We start from the raw sequence: 17,394 nt of genomic DNA, 5'->3' as shown, positions 1-17,394 counted from the left end.
TGAAATCCAGTAATATCCGCACGTATGGATTTAGTATCAGCTGCTATGTCAGATATGGAAGATTCCATGCCCTCCAAGGGTCAAGCTACTGCCGATATATCCTGAAGTATGCGGTCCATAGTTGAGTCTGGAGTGGTTGCCATATTAGGATTAGATATTGTTTGAGTTGAGGGAAAGGTAGTTGAGGCTGTCAAAATGGAAAGGCACTGAGTTAAAGCTTCGGAGTACAGAGGCTGCTTTATGGATTTATTGTTCGCTTTGCCAGATGGCATGTCTTATTGGCCTTTTCTTCCCTTTCCTCACTATACAGGCAAGTAGACTTCCTATTTACCTCACCCACTGGAGCACCAATATGGAAGACACACCTGTGGTCGTAGTAGAATAGATATTCCCCCCCAAAAAAAGGTAGGGTCAAAGTGTAATTGCTGAGGAGAAAGTGCGCCTAATATATTAGGGAGAGAAAGAGTCCACTGCAGAGCCATGTCTTGGCGCCTAAAAGCAACAGCCACAGTTATCAATAATAAATATTTTCCTCAGGGTGCCTCAGCATCAGCAATTGTGAAATAAAGTTATGAGGCGAGCGCCACACAGTGTAAAAAATCGGAGCGTCTCAGCAATAAATGTGCACCTCAGTAATTAAAATTTGCACCTCACATAATAAGGGGAGAGTGGGCGTACTGTAGACCACATCAAAGCAGCCAAGGAGGTCGAGTCTCTCTGAACTGCAAATCCCCTCAGTCGCCAGTCGACAAGTGCGCATTCCGCCGCGAGGAGATGCAAGAGCATGACAGCAGGACGTCTTTCACAGGGAACAGCGGGCAAGAAGAAAAACACCTCCGCACTGAATGGAGGGACCGTTTCTCACCGTGTAAACTGCCACATGAGGAAGAGTGTATATTCCAACGGCATTTTCGATCAAAGCGAGCCGTCAATGCCGATGTGAAGCAGCCCTCATAGCCGTCTGAAGCTCCCCACGGCACGGAGCTCTGAGACTAAGTGGCCATCTTGTGCATGGTCAGACCATGCCTCCAAAATGTACATTTCAATTGTTGGGAGTTATGCTCCTGAACCTCAGTCCATGGCATATGTTTACCTGTGTATTTCTGAGGTAGAACGTTCATAACTTCCGAAAACTATGGGCAACCTGCGAAAGTATCCCACAAGTCCCAAAAAGAGCCTAGCTTCTTTTTCTTTGTGGGTCGTAGAATCCTTTAAAAGGCCTTGAGTTTGTTTAGCTGTGGTCAGAAGACCCCTGTATGTATGGTGAACCCTAAATACACTAAATATGTGTTCTGTGGCAAAGGTGGTATTCTTAGGATTCAAAGTGTGCCCCGCTTGAGTCAGGGTATGTAAAACCAGTCCTAGGTGCTGCAGGTGTGTCCACCAGTTAGGATTATTTATCACTGTAGAGTCTACGTATGCCACTGCATAGGTCTGATGAGCTCTTAACAATATGCCCACGAGTCTCTGGAAGGTGGCAGGGGCCCCACAAAGGCAAAGTGGCAGAACCTTGAAGTGATAAATCACAGAATGGGTCGCAAAGGCTGTCTTCTCTCGTGCTTCAGGCATAAGGGATATTTGCCAATATCCCTTCGTGAGGTCAGTCATGGACATGACCCCCGCTACACCCAGCCTCGCTACCAGTTCATCTACCTGGGGCATGGAATAGGTATTAAATCGTGATATGGCATTCAATTTGCAGAAGTTAATACAGAAACGAAGACTCCGGCCCTCTTTCAGTACCAACACCATGGGTGAACACCAAGCACTCTGGGAGGGTTCTATTATGTGAGCTTTCAGGATGCCTTCTACTTCCTGTTCCACTGCCTGTCATCTCGCAGCTGGTTTGTGGTATGGAGTAAGCTTGACCACACAGTTCCCTTCTGTGATCATGTTGTGGGACATTAGGGACATGCGTCCAGGAACACCCGAAATCATGGTCGAATAATTTAGCTAGCTGTTGTTTTAGTTTGGTAGTTAAGGTATTACCCATTTTAACTGACTCATCATTGTTGCCTAAAAATGTTTGAGTGGGAATATCTAGGGGGTTACCGGTGTTCACGCAGCTTACAGAGACTACCAGGTCCATTCGAGCGGGAGGTGGCTCCTCTCATGCATTCCAAAGATTTACATGATACATTTGTTCAACCCACCCTCTGTGTGGGATACCCTGTATGTCACTGGTGTCTCTTAATCTAGTACCTGATAAGGACCTTGCCAAGTGGCTAGGAGTTTCTTTTCAGGCATGCGTAGTAATATCTGAACCTTCTCCCCTACAGTAAACCCTGTTAGCCTTCAGATTTTCCACACACAATACTATAGAAATTCAGCAATTATAGTTATAGTTATCTCAAGTAACTATAACTCTTGCTCTAAGATAACTAGAACTCACGCCTCTGCCATGCACAGTTTTTACACCAATAATTTCACTTCAAATGTTGTAGCGATATTAGCAATGGTGTCATAGAAGATTTGTGAGTGATGCAATATGTGGGTAAATTAGCAGTGCATGGTGAGGGCGCAAGTTCTAGGTACCTTAGGGCATGTGTTATTGTTACTTGAGATTACTACATATGTGCCTGTGTCGGTCTGTGAGTGGGTGATCGAGTGATTCTCTGGGTCTCTGATTTGCGAATGTCTGTGTGGATGTGTGAGTGAGTGTGTGGGTGCATAAGTGGATATGAGTGAGTGTGTGAGTGGCTCTGAGAGTGGGTGTCGTTTTTTTATTGGGATTTGGATCCGTGGATCTGCCACAGATTCATATGGTGGGCAGCACTGAGAACAACGGTAACTCTGCTAATCCTAGCGCTCACAACAAAAATATTTTTTATAAATTTCTTGCCCATGAAGGGTCCCTCACAAACCCTTCCATCATTCTTAGGTTGTGGCCAGCCAATCACAGCATTGCTGCTAGCGCGTGGATGCACAGATCCACAATAGTGTATTAGGGGTGGATCAGCATCTCTATATATAAATAAATATTTTTCTTTAATAACTCTAAAGCGTCTGAACAGATTTACACGAAATCTCAAAAAGTACTTCGTGTACCAAGATCTAGCTGTAGTGTTTAAAATACCTGTGGGAAATTGCATGGGGAAACGCGTTTTGGGACCCCACCTTTTTCTCGTCCCCACTTGACAAATCACCCTAAAACTTACCAGATAGCAGCTGAAGTGAGTGGTGAACTAGTTTGGAAAATTGATTGAAGATTTGTCAAACACAAAAGTTATTAACAAAACAAAAAACACTTTTCTTGTGAAAACTAGGTCCTAACTATAACTACCTACTGGCAACTGCACGTAGGTACTTTTATATATAAAGGTCCACATTCATTTGTCCTGTCACTACATATGGTGCCAAAATATGTGCTGTAGCCCACTCTTGGCCTCTAACTTATGGGTCCTGGGTTCTCTTTACGTACCCTTATATTAGAGATTGGAGTTAAGTATGCCAATTAAGGGTATGTCAATGTCACCATGTTGAAAGAGGGAGCGCAGGCACTTTACCACTGGTGAGGAGTTTACAGCCATCAAAAACAGTCAAGGCAAAAATCTAGCGGTAAAGCCGGCAAGAGGTAGTCATTTCCAACTGGTACTTAAGTAAATGTCCGAGCTACACATTACTATTAGAAACTACTGTCTCCCATTACTTTTCATTTACATGGGGTCTGGAATATTTCATAATCAGGAAGGTCCAAATAGTCCAGAAATCAAAGAATCTGCCTTGCCTACTTCATTTTGAAGTCTACTAGAACTGGTGGTGCAAGCCGGGGGACCGTTGATTCAGTCATAAAGGTTGCATCTTATCCTAGGCCTGATAGCCAGCCCTGGTTTCTCAGATTATCACTCAGTTCCTTCTTTCCCACTTAAAACTCTACTAGGAGTATATCTGAAGGCCTATGCTTTTCTCTATGTGTAACATGGCTCTTTCCTGGCTAGCCCAGTCGGCCACTACTTGCAGCCATAAAGCAATAGCAGGAGCATTAGGTGACTTCCAGTTTATAGCTGTCCCCCTTTGGGCCACAAAAGTATCCACGTTCAACAAATCGGCAAGCCCTCTAGACCCGGATCGTGTCTGCTGCTGTGAGCCACTAACCTGGAAGCCGGAACCCTTGAGTAAGCTGCGAGTGGAGGAGTGCGGCGGCTGCGGCTTGGACAGAGTCAGGAGAGTGCAGCTGCGATTCTCGCAAGTGAAGTGCGGCTCGCGAGCATTTCTCTTTTGGCGGCGGTGCGAGGAGCGCCTCTCCCCCCTGCATTGCGCAGAGTGCGGTGGCAGGAGCCGCGGTGTACCTCCATACCCGCAACTCAGGGGATAACGAGTTGCGGGAGCCGCAGGCCATGTGTGGTGGAGAGTTGCGGCCGGGAGAGAGAGGCAGTGAGAGCCGCGATAGGAGGTGAGCAGCTGCGGGAGCCACGTATGAAGAGCGGCCCGTGAGCTTTTCTCCCCCCTGTCTTTGGCGTGGGCGGCGGCAGGTGCTGTGAGGAGCACTTCTCTCCAATTTGGTGTGCAGGGGCGGCGGGAGTACTTTCTCCCTTTTGGTGCGTGGCGGTGGGAGCCGCAAGCACCACTATAATTTCCTGCCATTTCTGAAGAGATCAAGTGAGCAGGAGTGATTTAGGGCTGTCTAATACCTCTTTGAGGTGCAGCAGGAGCTGCGATTACCGCATTAGCCCTGAAAAATGCAACAGGCGGTCCCAACATATTAATAAACCGATTTGGTTCGTGGCAGGAGCCGCGAGCACTGTAAACACTGCTTTTTGCAGTTTTCATTTGGTATTTACCAGTGCCTAGCACATGGCAGATTCCACGGGCACTATTTTCAAAACACGACAGCCTGCAGCAGCCGTCCCTAATTACCGCCTTTAGTTGGGGAGTGGCAGGAGCGGGAAGCACCACAAAGCATAAAGATTTTTCTCACTGGATGAGCTGCTCATTGTCTGGTCCACAGCTTAGCTTGGTGTGCAGTGGGAGCTGGAGTTGTTCTCTGTTTGTAGTTTTTTTGCTTTGTGCTCGGCCTCATCGCTCTGGACTAAAAAGTCATTTGGAATACACCACGGGCCAGAATAAGTCCCAAATAGTTGACAAATTTGTGTAGCCAATCTGGGACTTACCTTATCTATTCTACACCCAGAGCACGCAGCAAGAATCTCCTGGTCTCCCTTCCCATAGGATCATCTAGCTTTGTCGCACGGATTTAGAGCACAGACAACAACTTTATTTAAACTCCAAATCTCAAGGAGCAAGCTTAGGCTCAAGATATCGACAAAACCCCAGATCTACTGATAAACCAAGCTTCTCCACTGAAGAATGACAAAAAAAAAGAAAAAATCATTTAGCATCAAGAAAACGCCCACACAAAGCCACTCCCCCAGACCAAAGTATCACCTAGAATCTTAAGGAGTGCACGGACCACAGTCAATGACAAAAAGTCCTTTTTAAAGCCCCCATCGGCAGGTCTTATAACCCAATTTTTATACAAACGTCCTCCCAATGATGAGACAGCCTCTGCCCCGACAGACCAACTAAGAAGAACCAAGACCAGCAATGGTATGAACCACATTTCAGGGAGTCAGTCCAACCATAAACTCCGTGCAACACAAGCACAAAGTGCAAACATAGGAAGCACAAACATCGAAAGACGTCGCTCTCAGTCTTGTTCGGGGCTGTGCTGCCCCTCAGGAAAGAAACATAGACATGCAAAATACCCAGTCGGTGACAGCAATGTATCAACTTGTAGAAACCAAGTGCAGGTAGTGACAGCCCAAATACACTGTCAGCAACAACCTAGCCTGCATTCTACTGTGCAGTCACCGTTGCTTGTATCTACAGGATCCAGCCCAACTAAAACAGGCGTGTCAGAGCGGCTGCAAAACCTGGTATATCTATCACAGATATTCCTCCAAAACCTGGAATCAAAGATACACTGGAGCTGACCCCAAATCTGTTCAAAATTGCCAATGGTACCCGGCGCTCTCCCTCCCCTACACAAAGTACTCAAAGTCAGAACCCTTATGATAGTAGTGCCATTTACGATCCAGGAGTAACTCCACCCGGTGAAACAGCTCAAACCATGGCCAGGTCACTGCTCTGGCAATCAAAGAAAATGGAGGTACAAATCGACCTTTTATCCACCATTGCACAACAATTAGTGGAACTGCACAATAAGGTGGATTTCATAGAGATCAAGCTCAGAGAAACCCAGAATAACCGCATTTGCACCTGTTTGTGTGCAGCTCTCATGGACACATGGGCAACTCTGCCAGAAATCCTAAAATACGTGGTAGACTCATTAAAAACTCAAACAGGAGGCCTGATGGGCCCGATGAATAACAGCAGTATCTTACCTGCTTTAAACCCCGACAGCCCTCTGGGTAACTCAGCTGGAAGCAATACGGGAAACCCTCTAACAAAACCCGAGACTCAAGGACTTTTAGTATCCACTAAACTTTTTACCAGTCCATCCAGTTGCAATTCCAGCTCTCGAATCTTAAATCCAGGGAGGCATATTCAGGGCAACAACTCCAACCAGAAAAGCAAGGAGGAACCTCTTTCAAGGAGGGCTAAGACAAATTAAAGAAACAAGAAAAAAAACTAAGGCATCAAAAAAACGCACCTTCCTATTACCAACTCATATTCAAAATTTACAAATGAATAAAGAAAGAATACGTCTCTTTCTGATGTTCACCAAAAATCACGTCCCAAATAATTTAACACTCATAGCACCAGTTTCTTTGCGCACTACAAAAGTGTCTTATAGCCCAGCACAGCCAATTTCCCGCATGGGGGTCTTGCCCAGTCCATCAGGCCCGGCAACAATAGCACAACTACCTCACTTACCAAACATCAAGAAGGTAGAGCAAAGAAGACCAGTAGGTTCAATCAAGGAACAAGGACCCAAAACCGGGGACACCATACTTCAGGGACGCATAATCCCGTGCTTGCAGAGACCCGGTGATCAAGCAGCTCAGCCATTTCAAAGCCCGATTCAGCGATTAGAACCACGCCAACGGAACCCTGGCTCTAGACACAATATAAATATTCTGGAAGCAGATCTAAATACAAAGCATAAAGCAAACCAAGTTAGTAAAACAACACACGAGGTGATTCTCACCCCTAGATACTTCATCAAAGGTCAACATGATATTTAAAGACGGGCAATTTACTCAGACTATTCAAGCACATTCCGTCACTCACTGAAATACACTCAAATAACCTAGTCTGGGTTAAGTTTCTGAGCCTTTCCAGCGATTCTCATGGGGAATCAACTTCAATAGGGCTGAGTCGCCATGCCCAGGTGGGTCTTACACCAGAATAAATAGCAAAAATGGCTGATTGGGGCATTGACATAGCTGTCCCCATACCAGAGAAATACCCACACGTATTAGCAGTAACATCGCCAACAAAGGAGGTTTACTCGGTGTTAAGGGGAACAGCATGCAATCAACCAGGGAAAAGCTCAGCTGTGGAACCAAGACCTTATAACGCTTCCAAGATAATAAGCTCACTCGATCAAAGGTCAGTCCACTACAGTGGGACAAAGCCCAGTGCAACGTAAGGTATGCGGAACGGACCTGGTGGCCAGTACCCACAACGGCATTTCTAACAGAATAAAGGTGGCTTGTCACCTAATCAAGAATAGAACATCGGGTAACAACACACACCTGTCCATCATATCGTGGAGCGTCGCAGGGCTAAAATGTTTGCTTAGCTGCAATGCGGCCTGTATGTACCTCTGAGCAAATGACATTCTGTGCCTACAAGAGACATGGGCCACTGAACCCCTAATTCTCCCAGGCTTTTATGAGTTTCACACTGCAGCGATAAAACGCAACATCTTTGGGAGAGCAGCTGGTGGGCTCTTCATTTTTATCAATCACGCCCGCAAAATAGAAGTAACATCATTAACAACTTACACTCCCGACTTGCAAGCAGTACTGATCTGCGGATTTAGAAGTAACAATATCTCAATCCGTCTTTTGATAATTAATTGTTATGTTAACCCTGCAACACGGCAAGAAAAGCAAGTACTAAAAACTTTAACAACAAAAATGGACCACCTTATAAATAAATATGCCTCACATCTTCCAATCATCGTAGGGGACATGAACACCAGGGAGTTGGGATACGTAACAAGGGATCTTCCAAACAAAACAGAATCGGCTTCTCTTCATCAGCTTCTTTTCTCGCAAAATATGGTTTCCGCCCACTCCATCAAAAAAGCGGTGGACCCTCTCTGGCATCCTTTTCCCACCTTCAGGGATAAGTCAACAATCTTTTACAGCTTTATCTCTGAGAACCTGCTAACATACTTTAACGACTTCGAAGTGGGAAACAGGGATTAGAGTGATCACAGACCACTGAGGATATCCCTTGATCTAAATGGGAAATCTGCAAAACAACTGGGAACATTGGGTACCTCAACTGGAGAAGAGCACAATGAAGTATTGAGCAGAATAAAATGGACCATAAATCTAGGTCCAAAACTCTTGGAGTGGATCACACACAAAGAGTTGAGCCAAACAGTTAGAAGTTTGGCATCCCCCTTGGAGCTCTGGAGAGCACTACTTGAGGAATGAAAAGACGTTCTCGGACGGGTCACTGGTAGCCCTAAAGCACAAGACTCCCATCCACAAAACCTCTCATTACAACTAAAACCAAGGGCCCTAGCACAAACCAAGCGGAGTCTTTCAAAGGCCTTGAAGGCGAGAAGAAAAGGAGCTACAAATTCCCACACACTGGAAATAAAAGTGCTTCGTATGGAACACAGGAAGAAAATATGTGAAATCCGATCAAAGAAAATCAAGGCAGAGTGGCTGAAAATATTTAACCTTTTCAAAGAAAAGGGTCACATCCAACTTTGGAGATATATCAGACAACAGAGCCACACCGGTCAGAGCAAGGAAAACGGGGTGGCAGCCTCCGAGTGGGTCAAATATGCAAAGCTACTGTATACAACACAGCAGAACACGACTGACACCCAAATACAACAAATCCCTCCAGTAACCCATAAAGATGGCAAAACTCTAGCTATCACCAAGGATGAGATAACCAACCTGATTAAAAAAATGCGGTCAGACGGCGTGCCGGGTCCCAATGGAATTCCAGCGGCAGAGTTTAAAGTCACATACGGATTCTGGGCGGATCAGCTAACACCACTTTTTAAGTATGCATTTGAAACTTCCGCCGTTCAATCATCGTGGAAAGGCTCAATACTCTTCCTGATTCACAAAAAAAGGGACCGCACAAAACCTGAAAATTATCGGCTTGTGGCTCTTTTAGACATAGAAGCAAAAGCATATGCCAGAGTTTTGCTGAAGGAACTAGAAACCTGGGTAAAAGATCACAATATTCTTCCATTCTTCCAAACTGGTTTCAGGCCCCAAAGCTCCACCATAGATAACATCCTAGCACTGGGACGTTTGGCTGTTCACGCGATCCAGCCATCACAACCACCTTTGTTTTGCTGTTTCGTTGATTACAGTGCAGCTTTTGACTGGGTTAACCGCGTCAAGCTATGGGGAAAACTTATCAACTGGGGAATTCCTCAAAAGCTGTTAAAGGCAATAATTACTCTCTACGAAGGGACCTGGGTGCGTATTAAAATCAGCCAAACGTCAGTAACACCTAAGGTTCCAACCAACAATGGCCTCAAACAAGGGTGCGATCTTGCACCTTTACTTTTCAATATCTACACAGCCGACTTGCGACAAGCCCTGGAGGGAGCAAATCTACTCATTCCAAAGTTGGGGAACGTGCGGCTCCAAATTCTCTAATATGCCGATGACCTTATTATCATGGATCACACTAGGCCAGGCCGACAGAAAGCCTTAGAAGCGCTGCACAGATTTAATCAAAAGAATAACCTGCTCGTAAATCAGGAGAAGACCAGGATAATGATCTTTGGGAAGTACCATCGAAAGAAGAGAGCTCAATGGCGCCTAGGTGACCTGAAATCAGAACTTGCAAAAGCTATAATTATTTGGGTCTCAGGCTTTCGGTAGGAGCTAAACCGTCAGCACATTTGAAACATTTAAGAAGCAAGGGGGCCGGTATCATCTGCAACCTGAGAAGTCTCAATCGAAGACTACACAGCCCGACTGCCGTACCTATCTTGAAAGTCCTAAAAGCAAAAGAAGTGCCGCTCCATCAACTACGGCCACCTAATCTTCCCTGGTGCCCTTACTAACTGCCTCATGAGCCACCAAATCTCGAAATACAAGAAAGTATTAGGCATCCCACGACAGGCTAGGAGAGCAAGAGTAAGGCTGGAGCTGGGTCTTACTCGTCCGGATATTACCTGCTTAGGGGACACTTTAAAATACTATATTAGTATCCTGCGAGCTCCAGCAACATCTTTGAAAGCGCAAATTAAACCAATTTTCGAAGAAAGTGGATCCTCATGGCAGGTGTCGTTGACAGCAGCCACCAAATTGTTAGAAATTGATGTGCAAAACTTGGACAACTCAAACATTCCAGTAGCTGCATGGAAAAGAGCAGTGAACAGGCAGGCCAAGAAAATATCACATGAATGAGATCTGGAAAGCTTACACCATCAATCCTATTTCTCATCACTGGACACCTCCTACATAGGGGTCGATTCCGATTCCGGCCGCAAAATGAACCGACTGACACGGATCCAGACCGAATACCGACTGACACGGACCAGCGCCGTGCGACCCGTGCAGTACGATGCAACGTGAGAGAATTACAACCGACACGTACGGAATACAAGTCGTACGACAAAGCCGGAAGGAAAATACCGATCTGGCCTGAAAACTGACGTGATTATCACCGTCCGGCACGAACCCGGAATGAACCCGACCGACCTGTACCCGGAATGTATGATTTGTGCAGTACGATGCAATCCCTGTAAAACCAGACCGACTCGCACAGAGACCAAGCCGCACGACCGACACGCACAGATAACCCGGGCACACAAGCAATAGAGCCGCCGCGACCGACGCGTACCGAAAACAGAAGATAGGCAACGTGAACGAGGCGGAGAAGCCCGCACGAGACAACAGCAGCGTTCGTTTCCATCACATGAACGTCTCCTTCATGCCTACAAAACCCAAAGGAAAAAAGACAAAAAAAGGACCAAACAAGCAATGACAAAGCCAATAAATACCCCAAAAAACCCAACATGGTACAAAGACACCCACAACTCCAACTATATAAAGGACTACAATCACTACCATCATCCCTTGCATACAGGGGACACAGCCAGCAGCAAACACCAGTACACAGCAACCACAGACACACTCACAACTCCCCCATCACACAACTCACACACAATCAGCACCTCATACAAAATCACACACACATACAGCCAGCAAAACCAACATCAACCCACCCCCACTTGCACCCTCACACACACATCCCTCACCACCACCACCCATCACCATGCCCCCAAAGAAGAATCCAAAGTTCACAGATAGTGAGTTAGAAGTGCTGGTAGACGAGATCATCAGAGTAGAGCCACATTTGTTTGGTACATTGGTCCAAAGGACCCCCATCTCACAGAAAACCAAGATGTGGGCGAGGATTGAGGACAAGGTGAACGCCCAAGCACCAGCAAGGCACACAAAGGACGATATCCAGAACAGGTGGTATGACATGCACAGGAGGGTCAAGAAACTCATCGAAAAAGATCACGCCCTGAGTCAGTGCACCGGCAGTGGCCCTCCTGCCAAACCAGTCTACTTCAGGACCTGGGAGGAGAAGGAGCGGGACATCCTCCCACCAGAGAGCGTCTATGGCCTAACAGACATCCCAGAGCCTGGTGAGTACACAAACAACATACCCAAGATTGTGTGGCAAGGGGACAGTGAAACCATGCACCGCAAGCAAAGCTACACTAACCAACAGATAATCAGCCCAAGATGTGTATGCCGGTCAGACAAACACAATACTTGCCATCACAGAGTGACTGGGAACTGTGTCATGACATGCACCAACCTACAAACAAATAGAGCAAGCCAGTGGCACAAAGCCAAATAGACCCTGCCAGAAAGTTTGCCACCACAAACACCCCACCTCACAGTGCAGCCGACTGTCAGGAAGGGATAGTGGGGATGCAGGTGAAGTGAGTGTAGCCAAAAGCATGATGGGGCCGGTAGTCACAGATAATGCTCCCCCTCCTGATTGGCCCATCAAGACCTCTCTGAAACATGCCCACATCACAGGGAGTGGAAAATGACTGACAAGATGGCTGACACTGGGTCCTGCTGTGTGGAGCACAAGGCCCTGCTCGGGGTTGTGTGCAAATCAGAAGCAGGACACCACTGAGTGACATCCTGAAAGACAACTTACATGCCCTACAATGGGAGCACGTTTCATGATGGGAAGGAGGACTGACAGTCCTGACCATACTTATCAGCATGGGGAGACCCCCCCTCAACACAAACTCCACACAACTCACCGGGTACAATGCATTGACACACACCTCATTGAAATATCAGCAAAAATTACTGGGTGCTGCTGTGTGAAGCACAGGGGCTCACTTTGGACTTGTAGCCAAACAAACACCAGGATTTCACAGTCAGCCATATTACCATTGTTGTCACACACCCTCACAGGGAAGCAGAGTCAAGAGGGAGGAAGTATGTGCATGCTGGGAAGGGGGGTGTAGCCAAGAGTATGATGGGACTCGCAGTCACAGACAACCTACACCCACCCACATGGCCCAGCAAGATCAAACTGAACCATACTCGCCTCACAGGGAGTGGGAAGGGACTGACAAGATGTCTGACACTGGGCTCTGTCGTGGGGAGCCCAAGGCCATGCTGGGAAATGGCCAACAACAATACCAAACTCTGTCCGTGACAAGCTGGGAAAAAGCAGTGTACAGGCAGGCATCTGTTCGAAAAGTAAAAAAAGTCATGTTTGTGAACCAACGCTGCATGTAGAGACATAAATCATATTGTGTCTCTTTCAAACGCAGGTGGTGCTGGGGCCCCAGCACCAAATGATGAGGATACCCAGTCCCAGACTCTGGCTGACACTGAGCTCTCTGGTCTGACTCTCTCACTGTCATCTTCAGATGACGATTACCAACCTGGTCCCTCCGGTGTGAGCCATCATGCAGCACCAGCAGCATCAGCATCTACAACCCCTGTACCCATGCCTCCAGCATCTGGACACCGACAGGGCACCCCCGCCAACACGGACAGACCAAGGCCAATCAACACCCACAGCACAAGGACACAGGACCCCCCGGAAGCTACAGCAAACACCACCAGCAACACCACCCAAGGGGTCCCAGTGTCACCTGTGCGTCCCGCCGCTGGTCCTGCCTGTGTGGAGAGGGGTGCTGGGAGGGGTGGGAGGCACAGGGCGTGCCTTGCAGAGGGGTCTGGACTGCATGATGACCCCCACCTGGCACGCATCTTAGATGCGTACCAGGATAGCACTGGAGGATTTGGCCAGGTAGTGGGGATCCTCAAGGACATGCAACACGAGCAGGTTGCCCACCATGCCCGCATGGAGGCTAAGTGGGAGGACATTACTGCGGTGCATCGGGACATACTCCAATGCCTCCGCCAGATCAACACTAACCTGTCCACATCCCCCTGTGTGCCCACAACATCTGTCGCAACACCATCTGCCAGCGCCACAGGGAGGGAGAAGGACTCTGGCGGAGAGTCCCCTGCACCGCAGAGGCCTGCACATGAGAATTCCCCCCCCCCCCCCCCGGAAGAGGGGTCGCCCGAAGAAGGGCATGTGAGAGGCAGATGTCCAAGCACATCCCCCAGGGCCTCTAAACCTGTTCTGGACAATGTCCTTTGTGAGCAACCAGTTCACCTTGTCCAATTGCACACAACTCGACCACATTTGACATGGAGGGTTCATGTTGGGCCAATGTGTCAGATGACTGTGGACTTTACTCTGGACATTTCATTTACCAGCACTTCCAACTCCAATGTGAACTTTGGATTCCCAAACCAATGTACAGCACCCACCATCCTGTGCACTTCCCTCACACATGTTTGTAAATAAACTCACCAGTACACCATACTTGCCTCTGTTGTGATTCCAACTTGTCATGTTCGGGGAGATGTTGATCTGCTACACAACACAGTGCATGCCAAATACTGCAACAGTGTGACCAAAGTAAGGTGAGTCATGGGATGTGACACATGTGAGGGAGACACACCACTATGGCAACACAACACACACTCACCATGGCCATGTTACTCATCACACACAATGATGTTGACCTGAAACGCATATGCATGCACAGACACAACACCAACCCCAGCCAATGGTAACAAGTCCACAGGTGAGGTAAGCAGATGTCACTCAGATGTGGGAAGACAGACAATGCAAATAACAATGCGTAGCACAGGTTCATTATACATCAGCAACACGTTTATTCCATAATAGTTGCACTGTAATTCACACACGCTCTCAATGTGTTGGAGAATGGAAGTCCAGGGATGTGTGGAACATCAGTTGATGGGAATTGTCAACTTCCGCACTGGTGTTGGCTTCTGGGTGTTGGGGGTCAGTGTTGACCACAGAACAGGCAAAGTACCCTGGGAAGGTCAGACAAGAAACAGTCAAAAGCACAGAAGAACAGGAGAGAAATGCAATACACATGCACAAAACATGGTTCAAGACACCTACACAAACACTTGTTAGCAGTACTACCCTATTGTGGAGTACACACCACCTGAATGGACACATCACAGCACGCATCCAGTCAAGTGGCACACAGACACACTCAGACAGCAACATAGCTGGCACAACACATTCCAGGCTACCTCCATACATTCACATAACAACCTTGGAAACTCACATTCAGGTGAAGAAGTTGTTGATGAGCTGTGAGCGGACGTCACCATCATCTTCATCATCACTGGCATCTTGGCCCAGGCCGGGATCATCCACAGGTGCCGGACGTTGGTCATCGTCATCGTTATCCTGGATGAGAGGCACCTCCTTCCGCACCGCCATGTTGTGTAGCATGCAGCAGACAAGGATTATTTTGCACACCTTTGCAGGCTCATATGGGAGGGCACCTCCGGTCTTGTCCAGGCAGCGAAAGCGGCTTTTCAGGAGGCCGAATGTCAGCTCAATCACCCGCCTGCTCCGACCATGTGTCTCATTGTAGCGCAGCTCGGCTGTTGTCACAGGGTTCCTGAGGGGTGTCAGCAACCACGGCATGTTGGGGTATCCGGAGTCACCTACACACACAAAAATGAACAAGTAGCTGAGTTTTGTAGGAGTGCGGAATAGAACATTGACAAACACACACAATGATAAACAGTCAGTACACACCGACAAGCCAGACATGCTGAGCTGGCATCTGTGACATCAGCGTTGCAATGCGACTACTCCTCATAATGTAGGCATCGTGCGCAGAACCAGGGAATCGTGCACACACATGTGTGATCGACATGTCAGAAAGACAGACCACCAGAGCATTGATTGAATGGTAGTACTTCCTGTTACGGTATGCCTGCTCATGTGCCTGTGGTGGTATCTGGGCAACATGTGTCCCATCAATAGATCCGATGACGTTCGGCATCCTCCCCAGTGTATAAAAGGCATCTTTTATTTCAGGGAATTCAGCTGGGCTTGGGAACTTGATATAGAGGTCGAGGAATTGCAACATCCCCTCCAAGACATCGCGTAGCACCCGACTAAACATCGTTTGCAACATCCCACCAGCAGTAGCCACAGTGTACTGGAAGGTACCAGTAGCAAAGAAGTGCAGGTCTGCCATCACCTTCACCTCTGGGGTCAGTGCTGTAGGGTATGTTCAGCCAGGTAGCAGATGTGGCACCAACTGCTCCGCCATCTCCGCAATCAATGGCATGGTGAAGCGGTACCGTCTGATGCAGTCGTGTTCCTGCATGGTTGCAAGGTCTGGGAACGGCCGATGGACAGCTGGTGCCCTGCAGTACAGAGATGCAAAAAGGAAGATTGTCAGTTCATCCACCCATGTGGCCATGACCACGATCAATATCACATGCTAGATCATGACATTACACAATGTGCTGAGGTGTGTGCTGTTGGTCATGGACACATATGTCACCTACAAGACTACCGCCTCACATCTCAATTCCACATGTCCACATGAGTCCAATGTAGTGCAATGGCCAATCATCTGGCTGTGTCACCCAACCTATGTGCAGCTGCAACGTTCCAAACACACACCACAGTGACAATTGAGGCCTCATGTCTCCCAGGCATCACAGATCTTTGCCATGTAGAAACCCAGGGTCCCTGTAGTGCCACATTAACACAGCAATGGACATGGCGTAGCACTTACACACCACAGGGCAAGCATAAGTCCCACAGGTAGTGGCCACTGTTGATCCTGCCGGCCCTACATGTGCGTCTCTTAGACACACACCCCATCAAGGTTGATGCATATACCACATGGATGTGGAGACTGTCAACCATTGGGCACATTTGATCAGACACATCTGACACACAACATGCACACAGACTGTGGGTGCACATCAGTATTGTGGCTACAGGTCTCACTGTGACGTACATGCCATCACCCCCAGGACTCAGGGTGTATGTGACCTATCCTAAACATATCCAACCTGACACTGTGTCCGTGACTCATGCCCATTACTGTCCAATTGCACATCACAGTGGTAATGTGCACAACACACAAAGGATTCTGCCCCCATGTACACGTGCACAGCCTGGGAGTGGCTGCACAAAGTGCCAGCCCAAAAAACAGATGTGGCCCCTCCAAACACCCAGGGAATGCAGCCTTACATGCCACTGTGTGGCCAATGCTGTAGTGTGGTTGGTGTGCACAGGTGTCCCAGGCCAGTATATGTATGTTGCATCCGTATAATAGTCACACTAATGAGGTCCGACGCGGGTGACACTGCGTCCGCATTGCACGGGTCAGGTCCGAGCCTTGCGTACACTTTGTTATTGAATGCAAAGAGGACCGACGCGGGTGACAATGCGTACGCTTTGCACGGGTCATGTCCGAGCCGTGCGTACGCTTTGTCATTGAATACAATGAGGACCGACATGGGTGACAATGCGTATGCATTGCACGGGTCGTGTCCGAGCCGTGCGTACGCTTTGTCATTGAATGCAATGAGGACCGACGCAGGTGACAATGTGTACGCATTGCACGGGTCATGTCAAGCCGTGCGTACGCTTTGTCATTGAATGCAATGAGGACAGACGCGGGTGACAATGCGTACGCATTGCACTGGTCATGTCCGAGCCATGCGTACGCTTTGTCATTGAATGCAATGAGGACCGACGCGGGTGACAATGTATACGCATTGCACGGGTCATGACCGAGCGTGCGTACGCTTTGCCATTGCCTGCAATGAGGTTCGACGCGGGTGACTATCATGCATACGCGTCGGACAGGTATGGTCCGAGACAGGCGTACGCCTTGGC

At 48.0% G+C, this 17,394-nt stretch overlaps 1 protein-coding gene across 1 annotated transcript in view; it reads right to left on the bottom strand.

Moving 5' to 3' along the window:
• The window catches only part of LOC146809001 (phospholipase A2 inhibitor and Ly6/PLAUR domain-containing protein-like), a 100,063-nt gene extending 95,808 nt beyond the window's left edge, over positions 1-4,255 (bottom strand). The window contains exon 1 of the mRNA XM_085614813.1: positions 4,096-4,255. Coding sequence (XP_085470939.1) covers positions 4,096-4,255 — 160 coding nt within the window. The remainder of the gene's footprint in view (positions 1-4,095) is intronic.
• Between the last annotated feature and the right edge of the window lie 13,139 nt (positions 4,256-17,394).

Source organism: Triturus cristatus, chromosome 7, assembly GCF_964204655.1.
Source record: "Triturus cristatus chromosome 7, aTriCri1.1, whole genome shotgun sequence".
Taxonomy (NCBI): Eukaryota; Metazoa; Chordata; class Amphibia; order Caudata; family Salamandridae; genus Triturus; species Triturus cristatus.
This window is presented reverse-complemented; position numbering and strand designations above follow the sequence as displayed.